The following is a 27,391-nucleotide window of genomic DNA, read 5'->3' on the forward strand; positions in this document are numbered from 1 at the left end:
ACCTAGAGCAAGCAAGGGCTATCGCGGCCTCGCTAGCGATCGACGAGGCCCCAATGGCCTTGCCTGGGGCCTTCGCAATCAGGGGCAAGGGCCACCTCACCCTTGTTGTGAAGGCTCTAGGCCAAGCTGCGACGACCCTCGCCTACTTTGGGCGACGTTACTCATGACCACCCAAAGCTAGATGTCACCCAAGTGATGGCCTCGCCTAGAGCCTTCATGGCCAAGGGCGAGGCGGTTGTGGTCGGCAAGGATCGCTAGTGACCCTCGCAGACCCTAAAAAAAAAAGAGGCAAAAAATAAAAATAAAAAATTCAAAAATATAATAAAAAATATTTAAAACATTTTAAGATTTTAAAAAATATTTTCTGCGATCCTTCTTCGACGAGGCAAATTGAAAGTGACACTTAAGTGATTGATTTTTTCAAATTTGTGATATTTAAATAAGTGAAAAAAGAAGAAGAAGAAGGAAGATTTTAACACTCGAGTGACGCCGTATAAAAGTATTCGCACATATACTATTCCTACCCCAAAAATAATAACTAGATTCTCCCAACCTATCTTTTTCCAACATAAACTAAAATCCAAGCCCAATATACAAAATGATACGTGGGGCCCACGTGATATCTATACAAGATAAAATCCCCACGCATGACGACATCATATGAAACTTTCGACATGTCCATCAATCATTTTTTAGCTTCAAAGTCAATCAAGCATTAGACTCTCTAATCAAGATATGCAATCGAGATTTATATTATAAAAATAAAAAAGGGAGATCTGACAATGGCAAAACTCAAAACCCCACTTGGGATACGAGGTTGGGCGCAAAGTTCGCTGCAAGTAATTTGGCCCAATTTTTTTCTTAATAATTCAACACCCAAACACATACATACATACATACATACATACATATATGTGCAATTTGTAAGCGGCTTAAAGTGCTAAAATATAGGCGCGCTTTTTATTTGAAGTGTATTTCTGAAAGAAAAAACGTTTAGAAACAAATTTTTAGATTACTTTTTTTTTCCAGATTTCTATTTTTTTTAATTTGAAAACAATTTTGTATACATTTTAATTGCCCCATAAGTTTTTAAAAAAAATGATCGTTCTATTAAGTTCCTAAATATTATACCGTTTTTTTTTGTTTGAACCAAGAAAGGTTATAGGCATGATTGGAGATTTCTCAGCGGTTTAGGGCCTGCATGGTAACACTCCAAAAAGTGTTTCGAACACTTTTGTACTTTTTGGTTTGGGAACAAAAAAAAAGAATTTAAACGCGTTTGTTGCGTTTTTGTTCTTTTTTTTTTGTTCCCGGAACACAATTGGAGCAAAAAAGTTACTTCTTGTTCGAAACAATTTTGAAGAAACACATTTTCTCTCTTCTCTTTTCTTCTTCTTTTTTTTTCTTTGGTCGCCGGCCTCGGCCATGGCCGTCGAGGGCCCGGCGACGCCGTCGAGGGTCGGCGACCTCGCCGGAGCGTCATGGGCCCCGGCGAGGCCGAGCCTCGCCTTGGCCGGGCGAGCTCGGCCTCGCCAGATCCGGCGAGGCCGAGCCTCGCCATGGCTGGGCGAGCTCGGCCCGCCTCGCCCATCCGGCCAGCCGAGTGTCGCCGGGGCCCCCCGAGGCTCGGCCTCGCCGCGCCGGCGACGCCGAGCCTCGCCTTGGCTGGGCGAGCTCGGGCTCGCCCAAATCCGGCGACGCCGAGCCTCGCCTTGGCTGGGCGAGCTCGAGGCTCGCCCAGTCCGGCGAGGCCGAGCCTCGCCATGGCTGGGCGAGGCCCGCGCCCCGGTCGGCCGGCCGGAGGCCGGTGACCGGCCGAAAAAATAAAAAATAAAAAAGAAAGGAAAAACTGAAAAATAAAATAAAAATGTTTAAAAAATTAAAAGAAACAAAAAAAGAATAAAATTGACCAAACGTGTTTCTATTCATTTTTATTCCGAACAAACGTTACCAAACGCGTTCTTTTGTTCAAAAATTGTTCCCCGGAACAGTAAACACTTTTTTGTTTTCGTTCCTGAACATAAAAGGAACAGAAACATTACCATGCAGCCCCTTAGTGATTGGATGCTTTAATTAAGGGAAAAATAAAAAGGGAGTTTTTTATTGGTGGCCTTCATGGTCTTCCGATGAGTCTTTTTTAAATTTCGAAACTTGTTAAAAAAAAGTCTTGCGCGCCTTCACTGGTCTACTTTTCTGTCACTTGGCTCGAAAGCTTCCGCTCATTTCTTAAGCTAGGCCACGCCACACCAACTTCTTTTCTCTACAGGGGAGAGAGAGAGATCCGGAAGTAATAAGCTTCCTAGCTATGGCGAACTCGGAGGCTGGATCTAGTAGTGACGCTGCGCGAGCAATAGGGGGCGAGTATCAAGTGTTCCTGAATTTCAGAGGATCCGACACTCGTTATGGATTCACGGATTTCCTCTACCATGGCTTGGTAGATGCGGGAGTCCGCGTATTCATGGATGAAACTGAACTTGGCGTTGGCGAAGTGATTGGTGAGAACCTTCTACGTGCTATCAACAACTCTAAGATCTACATACCCATCTTCTCTCAGACTTATGCATCTAGCAAATGGTGCCTCCGTGAGCTTGTGCACATAGTAGACAATGCATCTAAGTCAGAAAGTCAGAAAAGTATCTTTCCCATTTTTCTCGATGTGGAACCTGAGGACATTAAGCTTAAGACTCCACGATATAGCGATGCTTTACTGGAACATGAGAAGAAGTTTCCCGTAGAAGTCAAGCTATGGAGAAAAGCTCTTGCAGAGGTAGATGAAATCAAGGGATGGAACGTAAAAAAGGATGAAAGGTAATTTACTCTTTTAAGACTCTTACCTATTTCTTCTTTTCTTTTTGTTGTGTGGAATATGGTGTTTCCTGTCAAATGATTTCTTTTATTCTTTTTGTAACGGGAAGTATTGAAAACTACCTTTAATGCTGCTCTCATTCAACTTTACATCCTCTGCTTTGTCTATGATTACCCGAGGACACTAAGATTTGGTGAAGCAAAATCATGTCTCAATATTCAATAGAAGCGAGAGCAAACTACAATCTTCAATGTACAGTGCTGCATTTCTCTTCATGATTCTCCCGTTACAAGTGCTGAATGTTTTTCTAGGCTTAGCTATAAATGTCGAATTTTTGTTGATGCACAGTATAGTATCCACCACTTGGTTACTTTGGCTACTGCGTAAGGTAATACTATAGTCTTCAGACATTTCTATAACCTACATATGAAAAACATATCAAGTGAATCCTGCTAAATTAGCCCATACTAATTATTCGGTGTACTTAGATCTCGTCCTTGATGTGCTTCAATTTATTCAAGTTAAAGTTTTGACAATCTGAAGTGTGATTCATGGGTAGATCTAGTCAACTTATGAAAGCGCTTTTGTACGTGGCAGCCAAGCAACGATTGTCAAATTGGTTGTCGAAAGGGTTTTGGAGGAACTGGAGTTGAAACAAAGATTAGTGCCTGAACATTTAGTCGGACTTCGCAATCGGGTAAAGCAGTTGACGGAGTTACTAGATGTCAACCATATCAATGTGCGACTCATTGGAATTTATGGAATGGGTGGCATTGGTAAAACAACTATTGCCAAAGTCGTCTTCAATAAACTAACTTTCCACTTTGGAAAGTGTTGTAGCTTCCTTGAGGACATTCGAGAAAGCTTGTTGACCAAAGACGGCACAGTTCAATTGCAGAAAAAACTACTGTCTGACATTGTTTGTTCTAAATATGCAGAAGGAGTGAAGGATAGTGAACAAGGAATGAGGAAAATTGGAGAAATACTCAACACTAAGAAGGTCCTTGTGGTTCTAGATGACGCTGATGATAAATACCACATTAAGAAACTAATAGGAAACAAGTCATTGCATTCAGGATCTAGAATAATTATTACAACGAGAAATAAGACTATTTTGCAAGGTCAGGAATTTAAAGATGAAATAATACCGTATGAGATGCTTAAGATGGATGATGCTCCTGCACTTGAGCTTTTTTGTCGGCATGCCTTTGGAAAAAAATTTCCTTCGGATGATTATCATTGGCTTTCCAAGGAACTTGTCTCAAGTACAAGAGGGCTTCCTTTGGTTGTCAAAGTGATAGGTTCATTGCTGAAAGGGAAAGATAAAGCATTTTGGAAAGAGACTAAGATCAAGTTAAGGAATGTACCTGAGGAAGAGATTCTGAAGAAGTTGAGGATTAGCTATGAAGACCTAGACAAATGTCAGCAACAAATTTTTCTCGATATAGCATGCTTCTTTTTCAATAAGAAAAAGACCAATGCAATTTACATGTGGGCCAGTTGTGGTTTTTATCCCAAAAGAGGAATTGATGTCCTTACCAATAGGTGCTTGATAAAGATATTGGACAACAAGAAGTTCTGGATGCATGATCAACTAATAGACATGGGAAGGCAAATTGTTCGTCAAGAAAGTCCAAGTGATCATGGAAAGCAAAGTAGGATATGGATTGCAAAAGAGGCCCTCGAAATCATTAAAACCAAAGAAGTAAGAAACTTCCAATTTTTAAATAGAAATTGTATATTCTAGGATAAAAGATTCTATTTGATTTAGGATGCTTATCATTTTTTTCGTTCCCATTCAATTTATAAAACATAGTGGTTGGAAGTTGACGAACTTCTTCACAAAATTGCGAAATTTCACTTGCAGAGGAAGGATCAAGTTCAAGCACTTGAGATAGATGAACAAGATGGCTCCGTGGAGATCACAAATAGAGAGTTTGAAAGGTTACCATACCTAAGATTCCTTAGGTTATGCAATGGTACTTGTGTTAGGGACTTCACAAAGTGTCTTTCAAAGTTGAGATGGATTTCTTGGCAGCCTTCTTTTGCTGATTCTAGGGATGCTGGGTTCTTCGCAAAGTGTTGTTCAAAGTTGAGATGGATTTCTTGGCAACCTTCTTTTGCTGATTCTAGGGATGATGGGTTCTTCGCAAAGTGTTGGTCAAAGTTGAGATGGATTTCTTGGCAGCCTCCTCTTCACAATTTTAGGGCAAACAACATGTATTTGGATCATCTTGTCGTTTTTAAACTTGGCGAAAATTACTTTGAAAATGATTCAAATGCATGGGACTTGATCAAGGTAAACTACATAATTTATTTCTAGTCTAATGGTCCTAGTGTTTCTATGCATTGGTTCTTACACTTGACATGCCATTCATTTTTACAGAGGGCATGGAATTTGAAAGTTCTATCTCTTAAGAATTGTCGTTGCATAACGACAATTCCAGACTTCTCTGCATGCTTGCGTTTAGAGAGGTTGACTCTTGCATATTGTGATCTGAAGCGAATTGAAAGCTTCATTGGAGGTCTACAGTCGTTGATTAAGTTAAAGATTGTATTTTGCTGGGATCTTACGGATTTGCCTGAAGAAGTGGGGGCACTAGTAAATCTTAAGCGCTTCTCATTGCGTGGTTGTCATAGGTTGAGAGAGCTTCCGAGCTCACTTGGGAATTTAACCTCATTGATAGAGTTAGACTTATCTGGTACGATGATAAGTGAACTTCCCAATTCTACTGAAAAGTTAAAATCATTACGCATCTTGCGATTTTGCAAGAAGGAATCATGAGACTATTCATGTTCAGCAGTTTTTTAGTGGCATCAGAACTTTAGTAAATCTTGAAGAGCTGACTCTCTCTATGCATTATGGAATGAGATGTGAAATTCCTATTGAAATTGGAGAATTGTCATCTTTAAGAATCCTAAATTTAGAAAGCAGCCGTATTTATGGAATTCCAAGGACAATCAACATGCTTCGTCACCTTGAAACACTCAATTTATCATGTTGTCATACAATTCAAGAATTGCCAGAGCTTCCCACAAGTTTGACTTGTCTACTTCTTATATCTAAATCATTACGCTTAGTCCCTAATCTGTCAAACCTTATTAATTTGGTTACATTGCAACTAAGTGATGAATCTTGGGGTACAGAGAGATCAAACCTAATCACAGGATGCAATTTAAGGTGGATTGGGAGGTTATCTAGACTGAAAAGTTTGAATTTAAATCTGCTAAATGTCCCTGCGCCTCCAGAATTGGCTTCTCTTTCTCATATGGAATTTCTTGAATTAGTGGGCCTAGACCTAAAATCCCTCGTGCAGCTTCCGTCCTCCCACTCGAGATTCAGAAATTTGTCAAATTTACATATTAATTGGTGTAAAGTGGAAGACATTCTTCTAGATGGACTTCCACGACTGGAGAAGATAGTTGTCCAAAATTGTCAACTGCTTAAGAGGTTTTCCATTCATTTGGAACTAACGAAACTACGGGATGTGGAGGTGACATGTTGTCCAAAGCTAGTTAATATAAAAGTTGTGGGTCTTTTGGAATCATTGGAACACTTGAGCATTTCCAAGTGTGAATCTCTGAGAAGAATAGATGGGTTACAATACTTGAAGAACCTGGAGAGATTGAGAATCGCTTGGTGCCAAGAACTTCTACATATTGAGGGCCTAGATGAGCTCAAGTCTCTAAAATCCTTGAAGGTCTGGGTATGCCCGTCATTAAGATGTTTGATTAATGCATCTTGCACGTATATACCAGATGATTGCCTAGTCAGTATACTGTGGTGTGGAGACTTCATCGGAGATTCTGGCGGACAGATTGAGAGTGTGTCCTTGAAGAGGTACATAGATGGGACTTTTCCGTGCAAGGTGCGACATGTTCTTTATTAATGTGTGGGACTTTGATTTAACTCCTTTTGTAGCCAAATATCCTCCTTTCTTTAGCCACACAATATCCGCCCTTTTGAAAGTTGCCATTTTTTTGTTGCACCGTAATTTTCTTAGGTGGCTGATTTGTTTCCTTACATTAGCCATCCATCTCTACTTCCTTTTTTGTTGTTGGATATTGGCGGTTCCTAAAGCAATCTTTCCTCTCTCTTTTGAGGTTCCCATCTTCTGTTATACTTCAATTACTTAGGTTGCACGTTTTCTTTTCCTCTTTTATCTCAACTTGCCTCATTGCTGTTGGAAAGTTTTGTTTCTTTATATTGCTGGTAAAGTCATTTGAAATTATACATATAATAGTAGTAAATATGGATTGTTTTATTCGATTTTTGCATCAATGAGTTGTGGAGAAATTAATGTCCATTGATTTGATCATAACTGTACGAAAGAAGAGAAAAAATAACTCAATAGATTCTGACACGAGTCGCCACATGTGAAAATGAGTGATGAACAAGGGACAGATACTTTGTGGTAAATATGTTCAAAATCATAATGATCCATCTCCTATGAATTTATTGTTGGCCTCTTGAGTAAAAAAATTCGAATGTTTGTTTGGCTTCTTTCTTTATTAATTCTATTAGACTGTTCATGCAATTTAATTTAGAGCTAATATAACCACCTGCAAAATAAGCATTAGCTGTTTTACACATTTATTTGTTGTTTTGCCGGTGCATGCATTTGCAGTGGGCTTGACTAGTTTTCTATTTTTAGCCACTGATGGGCCTGACTAGTCAACTATGCGTTTTTAGTACTATAGCATATTACCACCACGCGGATTCATAATTTTTGCATGGTACATGATTATTTCAAAGAAAATTAAAGCACATGTTGCTTGAGCAAATTGTCTTATGTCATGTCACAACGTAACTTTTATACAAGTGAACATGTTATTTCACTAAAAAGTGCAATTTAAAGGAACACCAATTAATTTTGAAGCATATGACTTTAGATTAAGAAAGTATAAAACAACCGACAACTTGCATAAAATGATTTGAAACAATGTGTCACATGGTTATGGAATTTTCATTCGAAAATTAGAAAATAATACACTTTTTTAGTTGCAAAATGCAGAATAATTGAATTTATATGTATATGATTTATGTCTTTACATTTTGTGATTTGTAGATTCAACTTTTTTATTGCTAGATTATTTTTTTATCACTAAATCAAGGAAAAATCTCTACTCCGTTAGTGCATTTATGTCTTGTTTCCAAAGGTTTGTCTGGTGAATGTGGGATATAGAAAAACAAAATTATGATTTAAAACTATGTTTCCATTCATATAGAAAGTAAGTAGTTACATTCCTCAAATCAAGAGTGTAGAAGCTACTACTGGAAAGTTTCATTTACACTAACATTCTGATAATATTTTCTGCCCTTAAAAGAGGGAATCTGTGATGAGATAGTACTCCTGGATAGATAATTATTTAACTTATTCGATGTTTAAATTAAATTTATATCACATACTTATTAAAATTTCAAAATCAGTTTATAAGAGAAAATTCGGATAAGTAGTACTAATATTACTCTAGACATCTAAGTATTTAATCCTAGACCTGTCTCTAACTAATGAATGATGTCTGTGTCCTATTGGATTTCAGGTACATAAATAGAAAGGTTTAATATATATCCAATACATATGTTGTTTGGCTCTCACATTGAACTTGTTACATCGTAGTTGAAGCATCCCTTCACAATCATATTCCACCTTGGAGTAAAGAAGCCCAGTCAGTGGTCGAAGTGTTTTGGCGGTATAAAGAGGGAAAACAAAAATGTCACTCCTGATTCAGTGACATATAAAGGATTGATTGCTGACGTTAAAGGTTTTGGTTTTCGTTTAAAGAGAATGTGGTACGAGGGACCTGGTGATTACTGCAACTTGCTCCCAGAGATCAAGAGTGATGGGCAAGTGAACAAAATGGTGCAATTTGCACGTAAAAGAGGATTAATTCATTTGTACGTCGAGGGAGGGATTGACACTGAGTGGGAAGGAGGATACATAACCAATGGATGGATTGGCTGGATGATCCTCTTGAAGATATGTCCAACAATCAGCTTGGACTAGGAGGAGTATAAGAGAAGATCTCGAAATTGAAGGAATTGGAATTAGCATTCACGAAAATTAAAGCTTTTAATTCCAAAGTCTGAAGAGTGTCTTGATTATACATTCGTTTCTGTGAGCAACATCGTGTAACCATTTAGAGGTTGAGAGTGTGTGAGGAGTTATACACATGAGCTTGAGTGTTCAGAGCTTAGATCTTGTAACCTCCGATCGATTCTTATTAGTGGATTCCAGCCAATTGGCCATAGCACTAGAAAGTGGATGTAGGCTTGCAAAAGCTTAACCACTATAATCTTGAGTGTGCAATTCTCTATCCCTCACTATTTTAATTTTTGCAGTAGAATTGTATGTTGAGAAGATCTGACCACTTCATCAAAAGTTGTCTCTTTGTAATATTTATTCAAATTATTTCATTTCCATAGAATCACCTATTCACCCCCCCCCTCTAGGTGATATTTTAGCCATAAAAATTGGTATCGGAGCAAGGTCACTCTTAATTGAAGTGGTTTAATACTTCTAAGTTAACGATTTATCTATGGTTAGCAATATTGCACCAGGTCTTATGGAAGGACAAAGTGATACAAGACCTCCTTACTTCAATGGGAAAGACTATAGCATTTGAAAGAACAAGATGAAAGCATTCATCAAATCTAAGGATCCCTTGGGGTGGGATGTTGTTCTAAGAGGCATAAGACCTAAAACCTCTGTGACCAAAGAAGAGAGCAAAAAACCAAAAACCCCAGCTCTATCGATGCGGACCTCACCAAAAGAGAAGCACTTGATGCAAAAGCTGTTTATTCATTGTATTATGTGTTATCTCCATGTGAATATAATTGAATTTCTTCCTATGAATCAGCAAAAGAAATTTGTGATAGGTTGTAGGTGACATACGAAGGAACTGATAGGGTTAAGGAGAAAAAAATAAATATTCTTCTCCAACAATACGAAGCTTTCAAAATGAAACCAAAAGAATCCATAACTGACATGTTCAGTAGATTTACTGACATTGTCAATGGATTGGCATATCATGGGCAACTGATGTTAGATCCAATGAAGGTAAACAAGATTCTTCGAGTGCTGTCAAAGAAGTGGAATAACATCAAAACATCCATCCTAGAGGCTCAAAGAATATCACCTCTCTCTGTGGATGAGCTCGTGGGAACACTCCAATCCTATGAAGAGGAACGTCTAAATGAAGAAGACACCGGAGGTACGAAAACACAACCCTTAAAATCAAATCTTTATTCTGATGAATCAAACTTAGACGAAGATGATGAGGATGACGAAGAGATTGCTCTCATGGTGAAAAAGCTTCAAAGAATGATTAGAAAAGGAAGGAAGTTTAAAGGAAAGAAACCATTCAAAACTTCTGAGCAAAGGAGAAGTTTCAACAACAAAGAGGAAAGTAAAGATGTGGTTTGCTTTGAGTGCAAGAAACGAGGTCATATCAAGCCGAATTGCCCATTTATGAGGAAATGGAAGAACAAATATGAGAAAACAAAGAAAGCACTGAAGGCCGAGACATGGAGTGATACTGAGTGCAAAGAAAGTAATGAAGAATATGCTAATATCTATCTCATGGAAAAATTTGATTCGAAAGAAGAATTTGAGGTAAGTATTGACATTCAGATTGAAGTATCTAATTATATTGAAGAATTACTTGTTGATTACAAGGCTATGCTTAGAAAATTCTCATAATTGAAGAAGGAAAACTCAAGATTGAGACAGCAGGATTCTTTACAAAAAGAAAAGATTGAGAATCTTGAGAAGGATCTTCTCCAATCAAAAGACCGTTTTAAAAGAAAATGATTCTTTGAAAAATGAAATTTCAAATATTGCAAAAAAAATTTCGATTGGTTCAAAAACTTTGGAGCACATTTTGTCCATCCAAATCCTGCATTACAACAAATCAGGACTTAAATGTAAAAACAAAACGGTTTTAGAAAATGATTTTCCGACTCATAAAGAAAGGAAGAATAAAAAACCACCAAAAGTTTTCTACGAAAATCATTTCAAAAAATAGTTTGTAAAGCCTATTGGTAAAAAACCTTCTTAAATGTTTAATCTGTGGAAGTCATGATCATTATGAAAATGATTGTTCCAAAGGTTAGAAGCCAATTCGGAGGAACTTTCTAAGTATGGCCAATCCTTTTAACCAAAGAGGACCCAAGCAAATATGGGTACCAAAGAAGACATGAACTTGTCTTAATTCTTGCAAGTACCAAAGAAAGAGGAAAAACAAGTGGTATCTTGATAGCAGTTGTTCAAGACATATGACTGGTGACCCAAGCAAATTTATTGAGCTCATGAGATTCATTGGTGGAAGTGTTTCCTTTGGAGGAAACAATTAAGGGAAAATCATTGGCAAAGGAACTGTTGAAATTGGAAACTTGACAATAAGAGATGTATCTCTTGTCAAATGACTGAGCTATAATCTCATCAGCATCAGTCAGCTATGTGATGCTGGATACAAAATATGCTTTCAAGAAAACATATGCTCAGGCACACGTAAAGATTTGAAGCAGTCATTTATTGGAGGAAGACATGAAAATATCTATTTACTAGATACAATTGCTGATGATGTTTAGTATCTGATCTCTATCAAAGACGAATCAAATCTCTAGCACGGGAAGCTTGGACATATAAGCACTAAACAAATAGTGAAGCTCTCCTCAAAGAAATTGGTACGAGGATTACCATATCTTAAATTTGAAAGATCTGAAATTTGTTCAATTTGTGCTTTAGGAAAATAGAAAAGAAGCTCTTTCATACCCATTAATTTTGTTAGTACTAATAGAGCTTTGCAGCTTCTTCATATGGATATTTTCGGTCCCACAAGAACGTAGAGTCTGGAAGGTAAAAGGTACTGCTTAGTAATAGTTAATGATTACACAAGGTACACTTGAGTTTTCTTTCTTACACACAAGCACGGAGCATTTTCTTATTTTTTGAAGTTTTCTAAAAAGATTCAAATCTTCTGTGAAGAAAACTGTTTTGAGCATCAGTTTTTGACTCCATACACACCTAAACAGAATGGTGTTAGGAAAAATAGGCCCTTGCAAGATATGGCAAGAACCCTTCTTATAGAAAGTAAAATTGCATCTCAGGAAGGGGCATAGCTTCAAGTTCACGAAACTGCGAAACTATGAGTATAGAAAGGAGCAGATTAAGAAACGGCCCAACTTCGAGTTCAAGAATGGACACAACTTTGAGTTTAGAAAGGGGCACAACAAAAATGGACGCGAGTTCAAGATCCGGGATGGACAAAGGTTCTTCAAGACCACGAAGCAGCGCAACTTTGGGTACAGGAAGGGGTAGAGGTTCAACCTCAGGAAAGGGTGCAACCGTGAGTTCAGGAAGGAGCATGACTATGAGTTTTGGAAGGGGCACGGTTACAATGGGCACGAGTTTAAGATCAGGGATGGATAAGGGTCCAAGCTCGGCTGAGACTGAGTCTAAGACACTGAGGTCATGACAAGAACAATAAGGTCAGCACGAACAAGCACTGAAGCAAGCGGAAGTTCTAAGGTAATATGACATGTCTGGTAGATATCCACGTTCTTCATTCTTTGGGGGCGGCGCCAAGGTTATGGACCCTACTTTTGGGAGGAGACTCGATGCGTCAAGGTAAAATTCTATTTTCCTTGAATTTTCCGACATTTTTCTTTAGGAGAGTTAAAACTAACTAGTGGTTATGGGACACGGATTCCCATTGGCCAATCTGCTGTCTCCAATAAAGGGGACGCTAACACGTATCTCCAGAGTTTTTTCGTTAGTGACCCCTTATTGTGAACTGACAAGTGGTGACCTCTTTTGCGGTGGGCTTGACCTAGTGGGAGAAATTTGTCATTCTGTGCATAGAAAACTTAGTAAAAGAACAAGCCCTATATGAATTAATCTCATTGAGCCCGACTTTTGCAGCATTTGTTATTGTAAAAATCGTACGCATCTTGCTCTCTCTCGAAAACTATCCGACTGTTGGTACATTCTTCGTGACCTAGAAATTTAAAAGGGTCAAAATCAGGCCAGTTGAGTCACACTTCAAAAATGTATAGATGAAAACGAGAGACGTGTCAAGAATGTATGCTTGTATATGCTCATACCGATGAATGGAAACTCAATAGAGTATAAACTCGTACTTCAGTTTTTATATGGGCACGCTTCTTTTTGTTTTTCATCTCTCTTTTTCGGGTTTATCTGGTGCAAATTCTAGGACAAATTTACTCTTCAAGCTGTTCATGATATCACAACACTTTGTGGCACGTCTTCAAGTCCTTCTTTCTCTTGGAGATTGAGCGAAATTCATATATTCACTTTTGGCGTACGACGTAGTTCTTATTATATTTCATATGGGTCGTGCAGGACTCTGATTGTGCATAGACATCAAACCCAACTATCGTTGCTGCACCGCCTACAGCATTGGGTTCTCTTTCGCATGTGGAAAAGCTTACTCTGTCTAAACTAGACCTCCGACCCCTTGTAGAGCTCCCAGTCTTCTCCGTTTAATATGTTCTCGCTCCGCACGGTCACTCCGCTTCAACTTGAGATTCGAGAAATTCGTCTGACTTTATTCATTCGTGGCTGTGGGTGCTCTGGAATCATTAGAATATATCAGTGCTCGTGGCTGCACATCTCCAGGAAGATCAGCTGGGCTGTCAAACTCGAAGAACCTGAAGAGTGTGATGGATTAACTGGTGCCGGGGGCCTTGATAAACTAGAGTTCCTGGAATTCTTGGGAGCCAGACAGTGCCGAGTCATTGGAAAGGTTGATCAACGTATCTCTCACAAATATACCAGATTAGTGCCACGTAAACATACAAGAATGCGCAGAGAGTTTATCAAAGATTCAGGCAATTTCTTTCATATCTCTTTGAAGAACTAGATAGAGAAGATTCTCGGTGAAACATCACACTTGGGATATAAGTCAGACAAGGTGCGGACATTTTCTTCCATCGAATTTGTGTTATTTTTTGCATATTCTGGGTTTATGTCCCATGAATCCATTTTCATATTGCTGATGAAATTAGGATATGTTTTTGGCCTTTTGTGTTAGAATGTTAATGCGACATAGTTCAGAGTTAACCTTTCCACATGTAGGTTAACTGTCACGAATTTTTTTGCTTTTTACCACATAACCTGCTGCGAAGAGACACTAGGGCATAAACACATAAGGCGAGTGTTAACTAATTCCAGAAGTGCGTTGAATCATGAGCTACACTTGAGGGAGAGGGAACGCCATGGTGGAACAAGAATCCAACCTCAGGAGAGAATAAGCAAAAGCAATCGGAGTTGTAGTCTAGTGGGTTTGATTGTGTGTTTCTTTTTCTAGATACAATGACACTATTAATCTTCGAACCTTTTCCAATATCTGACGACATTCTTGAATTTTTAATTGGTGCAATTAGGTCCTGAACTTTTATCGAACGTTCAACGCCATCTCTATATTTTCCATTGGTTCAATTAGCTCCTTATATTAATTTGGAAGTACAATGTCATCCTTGCTTCAAAGAAAAGCTTTCAAATCAGCAAAAGATTATTTTCTCGATACAAATATTGTCATCGTCTACTCTAAACTTTCAATGCAGATCACATCAGATTGAGAATGAAGGGATGAAATGAAGTTCTCCATACCTGTTACTAGCAAATAGACTCCAAACATATATATACTTACAGGAAGATTAGTATGGTCCAGATGGAGATGGATAGGATTGTCGCGACTGACCAAGTAACTGCAAATAGAGGCAGAGGAGGTGGAGCTAGAGGTTCTTCGAGCTCAGGGAAGTGTCTAGGTAATGAAAGCAGAGGAAAGGGCATAGCTTCAAGTCTAGGAGAGGGCATGGCGACAAGTTCAGGAAGGGGTAGAGGTTTGAGTTCCAGAAATGGCCTTGAGTTCAGGAAGAGGCATGGCTTCAAATTAAGGAAAGAGCATGGCTTTCAGAACGGGAAGGAACACAGGTTCAAGTTCCCAAGACAGAACAGACGTGGATTCAGGAAGGGGCAGGACTTTGAGTTCAGGATGAAATAGAGGCTCACGTTCAGGAAAGGACACAACTTTCCGTTCAGGAAAGGGCACGGGTTTGAGTTCAAAAAGCGGTAGAGGTTCAACTTCACAAGATGGCACTGGGTTTTTGTCCAGGAATGGGCACAGCTTCAAGTTCAAGAAATGAAAAGGCTCTGAGTTCTGGAAGGGGACCTGCTTCAAGTTCAGGAAGGGTTGGAGCTTCAACTTCAAGAAGAGGAGACTCAAGACCAATTTGTCAAAGTTCAAGTTTCCTCGAATGTTCTTCCATTTTTCTTTTGGTGAGTCTCAAAACCAACATGTGCTTATGAAACTATGTTTGGATAATTTCTGTTGCAAATGCGAGGCAGAAGCACGTTACTATGATTTCAAGGTTGCAGCATCGTTAGAGGATCACGAACGAAAACATCCACAGGAGTTGTTCTAACTCAAGATTGTAGAGCAATTTTAGGACTAGTTTGAATCGGGTTCCTTGTTGATATTTTGCTTGTCATAATTTGTTAGCTGGATGAATACAGAAAATGTGTAGCTACTGCTCTGTTACTAAGGATCTCATGGGGAGCTTTTCTATCATTTCAGTGCGTAAAAAATGTTTTAATGCGAAACGTCTTCCTTGCAACAATGAGTAGTGTTTACAAGTAGTAATTAGAGCTTCAAAGCTTTAAAAAATGTCATGCCCAAAATAGTTGTCGACAATTCCATGCGATGCACGGGCTATTGACCTTGTGTGAGTTAATTGACAAGCCCCATCATATGCACACAAAAAAAAAAAAAGGAATAAAGTATTGAAAGTTACTGAATTATTGCAAAATGTTCAATCAAATTTATCAACATTTCTTATATAATTAAAACCCTGAAGTATTTCTTTTATTCGAGTTGGTCCTTCCATTAAATATAGATACAGACGTGTCTATTAAGATTGACATGGCATCTTATGTGATAAATATAATATAAAAGTTTGTTTTCAAAATAGTAAAAAGTGAAAATCTAGAAAAGAACGAAAATATGTAAAATAAAAAGGAAACATCAAACAGAAATTAAATTTGGAGAAACGCATGGGTCTCCATCTAAAAGTAGTTTTGAACCTGATTGCATTCGGTTTTGCCTAAAGGCGAACTACTTCTGCAATAGACCAAATAAATCCACGAAATTCATGAGAAATGCATTTGTGTACTCTTAATTTTGCCTATAATTAGACGGTTGCATTCTTCACTCGTCTCGATCCTCTCCTCTTGCTCAAGAAGCTTTCAGGAGAAGCTAGAGATTATGCTTTTCAATGTTTTTCAGCAGGCTGTCCATCATAGTACTTACGGTTTTATGCAGCGTTACTCATCTTCATATTATGTTATGCTATCGACTTATGTAAACTTGTTCTTTCATCCAAAGAAAGAAAAAGAAACTTTTATAGAAATTTGATCCAGGGATTATCTCACCAGGAGAAACTAAAATATATGAGCAGAGATCATTGAAGTTTGGGAAGTAAAACCATTTAATTACAGACATTTCTATCCCTTTATTTTGGGGATGATAGAGATCTTTTATTGCTTATATTGAAAGTAGAGGGGGACAACCTGAAAGAAAGTCCATGTTTGAAGCCAAGCATCTTCTGTGCTACATGGGCTTAAAGAGCTGCTTTAGTAGGGAAAGCCCAATCTTGTTGGACTACCAGTTAAGAACCCAGGTACTTCAATTAGCCCGTCCACATGAATAGGTCTTCGGTCCAATGCACAACGTACAACGAGCAGAAGTTCCCATTTTTATCAACAGTCAGCGCCCATGTTGCATCTTCTTGTTTCCCCCCCTATATTACCGATGCAAATTGAAAAGCATGACTATCCATGGTGCCCACTTGAAATACTTATGATAGACCATGCTGTCGACCTGTAGAGCATAGCATGCCGGCTCCAAAATAGCCAATTTTAAGAACCATGGCATGGTGTAATAGCCAACTTTGACTCACGGAGAGGTTAGCATTGAATTTACATAGTGATATTTCTTTTGTGTGTTTGTGTCGAGTGGTATTTTGGTAAATTATCACTTGCTGAGTGAAGTTCATCCCTCCTTCTCTCGATTTCATCAAAGATAGGTTATTAATTTGAAATTGAATGACTCGATGGGAACACTTCTAGAAATCAATTTCTCTTTGATCTACAATCCAAAGCGCCAATATTGTTCTCTTTCAAGATGTATGTTCTAGTCACAATACTATCTTGAGCAATTACTATATGTTAGAATAACTATATCATATTCTGGAAGATATCATAACATGATACATATCACTCATTCGGTTGGTATTCAATAGTATTTTTTCATTATATTATAGGTACTTTAGAAATACAAAGCTATCAATTCTAAATTATGTATGCTCGTTATCAATTCACAAAATAATACCTCAAACTAGTTGGATAAATTTGAACATAATCCACTTCCCTATTCATCTACTTACGATTAGTCACATATTTTAGTAATTTTGTTTTTGACATGTCAAATTCAATATCCTTAACATTTCGATTGGAAAATGCACACCATCCTATCTTAATCCTATTCCATCTCACTCAATCAAATCAATTTCACAGCTAGGTCCATTCAAGATAAAGTCATTGCAATTTGCAAGGCAAACCACACGCTCCATCTTCGTCCCCCATCCCCCACCTCATTGATGGTTTCCTTCAGAAAATTCAAAGATCCAGTCCCCTCCTGCAAAGATGCGACAACAACCTCTCTCGTCCTAGTATTGCAGAATGCAAAAACAAGGGCATAAGAACAGTAGTGCCAAAACTTTCGTATGGCGCTCACTTGAGTGTCAAAATCTTCTTCTTTTTCACTCACTTAAGTACCACATCAAAGAAAAATTGATCACTTGAATGTTAATTCTAGTCAAATGTCCTGCGTGGATTTTTTTTTAAAATTTTTTAGTTTTATTTGTATTTTGCTTTTTTTTTTTAGTTTTTTTTTTCTTTAGGGCCGACGAGGGTAACCGGTGACCCTCGCTAGCTGTGGCTGCCTCGCCTTTTGCCATGAAGGCCTTGGGTGACACTACAAGGGCCCTTGCCAAACACAGGCAACACCACCTAGGGCAGGTGAGGGCTATTGCAGCCTCGCTAGCGGTCAGCGAGGCCCTAATGGCCTTGCCCAGGGTCTTCGCAGTCAGATTTGGGCAAGGCCACCTCACCCTCGCTGCAAAGGCTCTAGGTGAGGCCGCAACGACCCTCGTGACATGGCTCACGACTACCTAAAGCTGCATGTCGCCCAAAGTGATGGCTTCACCCAAGGCCTTCATGGCCAAGGGCAAGGCGACTGCGTCAGCGAGGATCACTAGTGACTCTCGCAAACCCTAAAGAAAAAAAAAAAACACAAAATAAAAATAAATAAAAATTCAAAAAATATATTTAAAAAAATATTTAAAATATTTTCCAACAGTCACATTAGTGTTTTCGATGAGGCAAATTGAAAGTGACACTTAAATAATCGATTTTTCAAATTTGTGATACTCAGAGCGAAAAAAAAAAGTTTTAACACTCTACTTAATATTTTTAAATTAGGATATTTAGCATATGAAAAAGATCCGTAGCATGTGAAGAAGCATCTACTTAACATCTTTAAATTAGGGCATTTAGCAGGCGAGAACTATACATGAAGACCATCCGGTTAGTCTTCCCCATCGTGGAGGGACCCGCTGACCCCTTCTTGGAGGGAGAGGGTTCGACTCTCCGAAAAGACGCTTGCGTCTTACCTGGTGGCTGGGGTGGTGGGTCTTCCAGTTTGCCCCCAGGATTTACTTCAGCCGTCCGCGGGCTTCCCTGGATCATAAAAAAAAAAAAAAACTGCACATAAAGTAGACGTTGTATCTTATATCTCTCGCTCCGCCCACAACTTCGGCCGGCAACAGAATCCAGATCTGGTCGTCCCAGCGGCTGTGCCTTGGCCGATAGAGCTGCTAGTCCACAGACCTAGAGATGCAAAGCGGTGGTCAGCCACGGACGGCCTCTCCTCCACAGATCTGAGCTCCAACCTCCACGCCCACCGCTCGGACGTCGGCGTGAGTAACAAGCCGCTGCCGTCGTTACTAGCGAGGATCAGAGCGCTCAGATCTGTGAACGGCTCGTCACTTGCGATGACAGCTCGTTCCTCTTCTTCTCGTCCACAGATCTGAAGCGTTCTGTCTTGGACACGGAGGGACGGCTCGGCCTGGACACGCAGCGGCGTCAGCCTAGACGCAGCGCGGACAACTCTGCCGGCGGCGACGCCGGAAGTAGGCTCCGAGGTTGGGCTCAAAGTTGGCCGCAGGTAATTTGGCCTAATTTTTTTCTAAATAATTCAACATCCAAATATATATATGCAATTTGTAAGTGGCTTAAAGTGCTAAAATATAGGCGCGCTTTTACTTTGAAGTATATTTCTGAAAGCAAAAAACGTTTAGAAACAAATTTTTTGGATTACTGTTTTTTTTTTCCAGATTTCTATTTTTTAAATTTGAAAACAATTTTTTTATACATTATAATTGCCCCATAAATTTTTTAAAAAATGATCGTTCTATTAAGTTCCTAAATAATATACTTTTTTTTGTTCGAACCAAAAAGGTTATAGGCATGATTGGAGATTCCTCCGCAGTTTGGGGATTGGATGCTTTAATTAAGGGGCAAAGAAAAGGATTTTTTTTATTGGTGGCCTTTATAGTCTGCCAATGCAGAAAATATTCAGTGGTTCGAAAGTGCCACGTCAACAGCTGACCTGGCACGAGTTAATGGATTACTAACCAATTACAAATTGACACGTGTCATTAAAAAATAAATAAATTAAAGATCCCTTAATCCACGTAAATTTCTCTTTTCCTCCTTTTCCATCTGCACGCACGAGCCCAACCTCCGCCCCTCCTTTCGCCATCGCCACTAGCGGAGTGGGAGTTGCCGGCGCCGCATCAAACTAGTTTGGCCGTCTCCTCTGCCCATGCCTCAGTTCCAAATCCAGCGGGACGACGGAGAGGGTGGACGCGGAGATTATCTCCAGATCTGGTTTGCTGCAACGCTCCTCTGCAACTCCAGCTCCAGATCTTGGCTCGTCCATGGCTGCCGGCGAAGAGCTCAACAACTTCGCCGCAGACCGAGAAGCCGTCCATGGCCGACGGCTCCTCTGCATCTCCAGATCTGGTTTGCTGCTCAACAGCTTTGAGCTCGAGTCTTGGCTCGTCCATGGCTACCAGCGACGAGCTCAACAGCTTTGCCGCAGACCGTGGCGGCAACGGTGGGGCGGCGGTTCAAGGACGGTGGCGGCGGCGGCGGCTTGGGCGATGGAGATGGTCGAGCCCAGGCGGAGTGGAGGTCGAAGATGGAGGGGAAAAGACAAAAAAAAAAATTAATTTGTTAAATTTCCATGTCAACATCCACGTGTCAAAATTTAATTCGGTATCAGTAAATAACCATACGCCTCATCAGCAGTTAACGTGGCGCTTATGAACCAAAGAATATTTTTCCCTCTCCCCCATTGAGGCTTTTTTAAATTTCGAAACTTTGTTAAAAGTCCTGCGCACCTTCACTGGTGTCTACTTTTTTATCACTTGCCTCGAAAGCCTCCGCTCATTTCTTAAGCTAGGCCACTCCACGCCAGCTTGTTTTCTCTACAGGGGAGTAATCAGCTTCCTAGCAATGGCGAACTCGGGGACTCGATCGAGTAGTGATGCTGCCCGAGCATCAGGGGGCGAGTATCAAGTGTTCCTGAATTTCAGAGGACTCGACACTCGTTATGGATTCACGGAATTCCTCTATCACGGTTTGAGAGATGCGGGAGTCCGTGTATTCATGGACGAAAATGAACTCAGCGTCGGCGAAGTGATTGCTGGGAACCTTCTACATGCTATCAACAACTCTATGATTTATATACCCATCTTCTCTCAGAATTATGCTTCCAGCAAATGGTGTCTTCGTGAGCTTGCGCACATAATAGACAACGTGTCTCAATCAAAGGGTAAAAAAAGTATTCTTCCCATTTTTTTTCACGTGAAACCTGAGGACGTTCAGCTTAAAACTCCACTATATAGCGATGCTTTACTGGAACATAAGAAGTTGTTTCCCGATAAAGTCGAGGCGTGGAGAGAGGCTCTTGTAAAGGTAGATGAAATCAAGGGATGGGCCATAACAAAAGATCAAAGGTAATTACTCTCTTAAGACCCTTACCTATTTCTTCTTTTCCTTTTGTTGTATGAAATACGGTGTTTCCTGTCAAATGATTTATTTTATTCTTTTTGTAACGGGAAGTATTGAAAACTACCTCCAACGCTGCTCTCATTCAACTTTATATCCCCTGCTTTGTCTATGATTACCCAAGGAAACTAAGATTTGGTGAAGCAAAATCATTTCTCAATATTCAGTAGGAGAGAAAGCAAACTACAATGTTCAATGTGTAGCGCTGCATTTCTCTTCATGATTCTCCCGTTACAAGTGCTGAAAGTTTTTCTAGGCTTAGCTATAAATGTCGAATTTTTGTTGATGCATCGTATAGTATCCACCACTTGGTTACTTTGGCTACTGTGTAAGGTAATACTATAGTCTTCAGACCTTTCTATAACCTACATATGAAAAACATATCAAGTGAATCGTGCTAAATTAGCCCATACTAATTATTCGGTGTACTTGGATCTCGTCGTTGATGTGCTTCAATTTATTCAAGTTAAAGTTTTGACTATCCAAAGTGTGATGCGTGGGTAGATCTAGTCAACTAATGAAAGCGCTTTTGTATATGGCAGCCAAGCAACGATTGTCAAATTGGTTGTTAAAAGGGTTTTGGAGAAACTGAAGCTGAAACAAAGATTAGTGCCCGAACATTTAGTCGGACTTGATGATCGAGTAAAGCACTTGACAGAGTTATTAGATGTCAACCATCGCGATGTGCGGCTCATTGGAATTTATGGAATGGGTGGCATTGGTAAAACAACCGTTGCCAAAGTCGTCTTCAATGAACTACTTTCCCACTTTGGAAAGTGTTCTAGTTTTCTTGAGAATGTTCGAGAAAAGATGTCGACCGAGGATGGCATAGTCCAATTGCAGAAAAAACTGCTGTCTGACATTGCTGATTCTGGATCTGCAGAAGGAGTCCAGGAAAGTGAACAAGGAATGAGGAGGATTGGAGAAGTACTCAGCACTAAGAAGGTCCTTGTGGTTCTAGACGATGCTGATAATAAAGACCATATTAAGAGACTAATAGGAAACAATTCATTACATTCAGGATCTAGAATAATTATTACAACGAGAAACCATACTATTTTACAAGGTCATGAATTTAAAGATGAAATTATACAGTATGAGATGCTTGAGATGGATGATGCTTCTGCACTTGAGCTTTTTTGTCGGCATGCCTTTGGAAAAACCTTTCCTTCGGATGATTATCATGCGCTTTCCAATGAGATTGTCTCAAGTACAGGAGGGCTTCCTTTGGCTGTTGAAGTGATAGGTTCGTTACTTAATAAGAAAGACAAAGCATTTTGGGAAGAGACTATGATCAAGTTAAGGAATGTACCTGAGGAAGAGATTCTGGAGAAGTTGAGGATTAGCTATGACGACCTAAATGAACATCAGCAACAAATTTTTCTTGATATAGCGTGCTTCTTTTTCAATGAGAAGAAGACCGATGCAATTTATATGTGGGCCGATTGTGATTTTTATCCGGTAAGAGGAATTGATGTCCTTACCAGTAGGTGCTTAATAAAGATATTTAACGATGATAAGTTCTGGATGCATGATCAACTCATATACATGGGAAGGCGAATCGTCCATCAAGAAAGTCCAAATGACCCTAGCAAGCGAAGTAGGGTGTGGATTGCAAAAGAAGCCCTTGAAATAATAAGAACTGAAGAGGTAAGTAAGAAATGTCCAATTTTCAAATAGACGTTGTATATTCTAAGATAAAGGATTCCTATTTGATTTAGGATGTTTTCATTTTTCTTATCCATTCAAGATTGTAAACCATAGTGGTTGGAAGTTGACTAACTTATTCACACCATTGGAAAATTTCACTTGCAGAGGAAGAATGAAGTTGAAGCACTTGAGATAGAAGGATCTCTTGGTATTTATACAGGGTTTATACATATCACAAATGAAGAGTTTGAAAAGTTTCCAAACCTAAGATTCCTCAAGTTAAAATTGGCAACTTTTATTGGGGACTTTGCAAGGTGTCATTCAAAGTTGAAATGGATTTCTTTGCACAGTCCTTCGCATTTGATAACTGATTTCAGGGCAAACAATATCTATTTCAATGATCTTGTTGTTTTCAAACTTGACTACAATTACTTCAAAGATGATTCAAAAGCATGGGACTTGATCAAGGTAAATCACATGTTTTGATTCTAGTCTAATGGTCCCAGTGTTACTATGCATTGGTTCTTACACTTGACATGCCATCCTTTTTACAGGGGGCACGGAAGTTGAAAGTTCTATCTCTTAGGTGGTGTGATGGTATAACGACAATCCCAAACTTCTCTGAGTGCTTGGAATTAGAGAGGTTGACTATTGCAAATTGCCAAAATTTAAAGAAAATTGAAAGTTTCATCGGAAAACTACAATCCTTAATTGAGTTAGAGATTGAAGGCTGCCGATATCTTACTGATTTGCCTGATGAAGTGGGGGCACTAGGTAAGCTTGAGTGCTTCTCATTGCGAGGATGTTTTGGGTTGAGAGAGCTCCCAGGCTCACTTAGGAATTTAACCTCATTGAAAGAGTTGGACTTATCGAATACAAGCATAAGGGAACTTCCCAACTCGCTTGGGAATTTAACCTCATTGAAAAAGTTGGACTTATCGAATACGAGCATATGGGAACTTCCCAACTCACTTGGGAATTTAACCTCATTGAAAGAGTTGGACTTATCGCATACGAGCATAAGGGAACTTCCCAGCTCGCTTGGGAATTTAACCTCATTGAAAGAGTTGGACTTATCGAAAACGAGTATAAGGGAACTTCCCAGCTCCATTGGAAAGTTAAAATCATTATGCGTCCTCCGTTTCGCAGTACGACATAGGGAGAATCATGCTTGGTATTTACCTAAAGGCATTGGCATGTTGATAAATCTTGAAGAGCTAGATCTCTCTGGGCATAAAGAAATGAAAGGTGAAATTCCTTATGGAATTGAAGGATTGTCATCTTTAAAAATCCTAAATTTAAAATCCACCGGTATTTGCGGAATTCCAAAGACAATCGACATGCTTCATCACCTCCAAATGCTCGATTTATCGAATTGTCATGACATTCAAGAGTTGCCGAAGTTTCCCACAAGTTTGACTTGTCTACGTATTCAATCTGAATCATTGCTCTCGGTACCCAATTTGTCGTATCTTACTAGGTTGGATGAATTGCAACTGAGTAATTACAAATTTGCTGGAGGGATATCAAAACCGATCACAGGATGCAATTTATGTTGGATTGAGGGGTTATCTAAACTGAAAAAGTTAACGTTATGTTTGCTTGGCGTCCTTGGACCTTTAGAGTTGGCTTATCTTCCTCATCTAGAATTCCTTAATTTGGCAGGCCTAGACTTAAAAACCCTCATGCAGCTTCCGTCCTCCACCAGCAGTTGGAAGTATTTGTGGACTCTATCGATCAGTCATTGTGAAGTCGAAGACATTTTACTCGAGGGACTTCCACAACTAGAAGAATTAAATGTCCATTCTTGTATACGGCTTCAGAGATTATTCATTCTTTCGAAATTACTGAAGCTACGACGAGTGAGTGTATCATTGTGTCGAGAGCTAGTTGAGATACGAGTTGTGGATCTTTCGGAATCATTGAAAATCATGGACATTCATCATTGCGAATCTTTGACAAGAATAAGTGGGTTGTTATACTTGAAGAACCTAGAGAGTTTGAAAATCCATGGCTGCCATGTACTTACTAATGTTGAGGGCCTTGCCGAGCTAGAGTCTCTGAAATACTTGGAGGTCGCAATGTGCAAGTCATTGGGAAGGTTGATTGATGCATCTTGCACAAAAATACCAGATAATTGCCTCGCCTATATAAGTAAATGTGGAGACCATATCAAAGATTTTGGTCATTTACATGGAAAGCTGCCCCTGAAGCTTTATAAAGAAGACATTCTTCAGGTACGGCAATGTGTGGGACTTTTGCATGCTTCCTTTTTAGGCCAAATATCCTCCTTTCTTTAGCGACATGATATCTGCCTTTTCAAAGTTGCCATTTTTTTGTTGCACGCTAATGTCTTAGGTGGTTGATTTGTTTCCTTACATCAGTCACTCATCTCTTCTTCCTTTTTGGTGTTGGATAGTCTTAGTTGTTTAGTATTGCTAGCAAACTAATATAATCACTCTAAATATTAAATTAATCAGAATTACTTTTCATAGATAACATGCTAGATGACAGATCATAAATTATTGATTTCAAAAACATTATATGATTCCTTTGCAACTATTTCTTTTTTAAGTTTTGCAATAGGCATAATTAATGCACAAATATAATATCGCGCATGTAATAAAGGTAATTATGGACTATTTAATTTGATTATCTCATTAATGCGGTATGGAGAAATTACTGTCCAATTCATAGCTGTACAATAGAAAATTTAAAAGAAAAAGAAAAAGAACTCATTAGATTCTACCAAGTGTTGCCACATGGGAAAGCGAATGAAGGCAGATAAGTTGTGGCATATATGTTGATATTATGATAATTAATCTCTTGTAAATTCGTTGTTTCCCTCTCAAGTAAGCATAATTGTAATGTTTGTTTTGCCTTGTTCTTTGTTATTCCTGTTAGACTAATTTATGCAATTTAATATAGGGCTAATCCATTTACTTGCAGATTAATCAAAAACTGTGTTACGCATTTATTTGGTGTTTTGCCGGTGCATGCACATTCAGTGGACTTGACTAGCTTTCCATTTTTGGCCACCAATGAGCACATAGTCATATGTATATATGTACATACATATTATGTTTTGTTTTTTATGTTTTATGTCTTTACATTTTTGTGATTTGTAGATTCAATTTTTTTATATCTAGATTATTTATTTTATCTAGAGTAAAAATTTCTACTCTGTTAAATGCATTTATGTCTTGTTTCCAAAGGATTGTCTAGTGAATGTTGGATATAGAAAAACAAAATAATGATTCAAAAATTAACTAATGTATCCATTCATATAGAAAGTGAGTAGTTACAATCTTCAAATAAAGAGCGAAGGGTAGTTAATTTGTGGTATATATGTTTGATATTATGATGATCCACCTCCTATGAATCTGTTGTGTTGGCCTCTTGAGTAAAGATACTTAGAATGTTTGTTTTGCCTCTTTCTTTAATAATTTTGTTGAAATGTTTATGCATTTTAATTCAGAGCTGATCTATCCACTTGTAGTTTAAGCGATAACTGTGAGTCACATTTATGTACCGCTTTGCCGGTGCATGCATAAATAGTGGGCTTGACTTGCTTTGTATTTTCGGCTACCAGTGGGCTTGAGTTGCTGTCAATGCAATTTTAGCACCACTGCAAATCGCGAACATGCAGGATTGTCATTTTTTTTAATAGTACATGATTATTTCAAAGTAAATCGAAGCGCGTATTGCTTGAACAAATAATCATATATTATATCAGGATGTAACTTTTATATGAGCAAATAAATTATTTCTCTAAAAAATGCAACTTATGGACGAAAAGAGACACTATTTGATTTTGAAGCATATTTTTTTACATATGAAAAGAATACAACATACAGACTTTCTTAGACTGATTTAAAACAATGTGTCCCGTTGTTAGGGGATTTTCATACGAATATGAAAAGTAGAAAATAGAACTCCTTTTCAGTTTCGAAATGCAAAAAAAAAGAATTTATATCAGTATTATAATTGAAATAAATATCTAACAATTAAAAGATAGTAAAACGTGAAGTACATAAAATTACTAAAAAAGAGGAGACTATCGTAATTAAAGTGAATACAAGATGAAGGTTAAGTTCACTAAAATAACAGTATTAAAGTTAGAAACAGAAACGGAACTTGATGGGATAGCAAGACTTACTCCTCTTTTTTTTTTTTCTTTTTGGCTTTGCTGGGCATGGTATGGAATGATTAGAGCAAACGATGATAAATTTTAAAGAAGGAAAGCTAATAAATCAATTTTATAAGTAAACCGTCCAAATTCTAGCGGAACAAAGCATGTTGAGTTAATCGTCTGCTCTTGATTCCAATCTGCTCTTCATTTCCATGTTCAGAATGAGGCTGAAAGGGACGTTTCAAGGCCTGATGAAGACTCGGACTCTGCATCTGTGGATGAAAGCGAAACTGATGGCAACTCCTCCATTGATGATTTCCAACCAGAGCCAACCAATGCTGAATGTTTTGAGGCCCCAGGGAATAGAAGCCAAATGAAGGACGAAAGGGTTGGGCACTCCGGCGCTGTCAATGGAGGGAAAACGACAAGTATGGAAAATAGAAAGGAGGAGAAGGACGAGAGTGGGGAACCTGCCAACCAAAGTGATGTTGTTTGTTGAAATTATTGATCCATTTTCAACAAATCTAGAAGTTTCTAGCTTAATGGAGAACGAACTTGAAGACACGTGAAGAAGCCTCAAGC

General features: G+C 38.8%; 2 protein-coding genes and 1 long non-coding RNA gene across 4 annotated transcripts; all 3 read left to right on the plus strand.

Moving 5' to 3' along the window:
- Positions 1–2,243: 2,243 nt before the first annotated feature.
- Positions 2,244–27,323, plus strand: LOC104440074 (disease resistance protein RUN1-like). Of its 2 annotated transcripts, XM_039308021.1 has the most exons (6): positions 18,672–19,117; positions 20,451–20,975; positions 21,570–22,677; positions 22,843–23,145; positions 23,232–24,914; positions 27,030–27,323. In XM_039308021.1, the coding sequence occupies exons 2-6, from the start codon at positions 20,473–20,475 to the stop codon at positions 27,306–27,308; spliced, it is 3,876 nt and encodes a 1,291-aa protein (XP_039163955.1). In that variant the 5' UTR covers positions 18,672–19,117; positions 20,451–20,472; the 3' UTR covers positions 27,309–27,323. The 2 variants fall into 2 exon arrangements, with proteins under 2 accessions (XP_039163954.1, XP_039163955.1); XM_039308020.1 differs by lacking the exons at positions 18,672–19,117; positions 20,451–20,975 and adding an exon at positions 2,244–2,808.
- Positions 3,558–6,436, plus strand: LOC104440065 (TMV resistance protein N-like). The gene is made up of 2 exons (XM_039308022.1): positions 3,558–4,511; positions 4,674–6,436. Exons 1-2 carry the CDS (start codon positions 3,570–3,572, stop codon positions 5,127–5,129), a joined length of 1,398 nt encoding a protein of 465 aa, XP_039163956.1. The 5' UTR covers positions 3,558–3,569; the 3' UTR covers positions 5,130–6,436.
- On the plus strand, positions 12,174–15,452 carry LOC108958716. Its single transcript, XR_005548926.1, has 3 exons — positions 12,174–12,339; positions 13,174–13,744; positions 14,397–15,452. It is a non-coding gene; the product is annotated as an uncharacterized LOC108958716 (long non-coding RNA).
- Positions 27,324–27,391: the final 68 nt, after the last annotated feature.

The sequence above is a fragment of the Eucalyptus grandis genome, chromosome 3 (assembly GCF_016545825.1).
Source record: "Eucalyptus grandis isolate ANBG69807.140 chromosome 3, ASM1654582v1, whole genome shotgun sequence".
In the NCBI taxonomy this organism is placed as follows: Eukaryota; Viridiplantae; Streptophyta; class Magnoliopsida; order Myrtales; family Myrtaceae; genus Eucalyptus; species Eucalyptus grandis.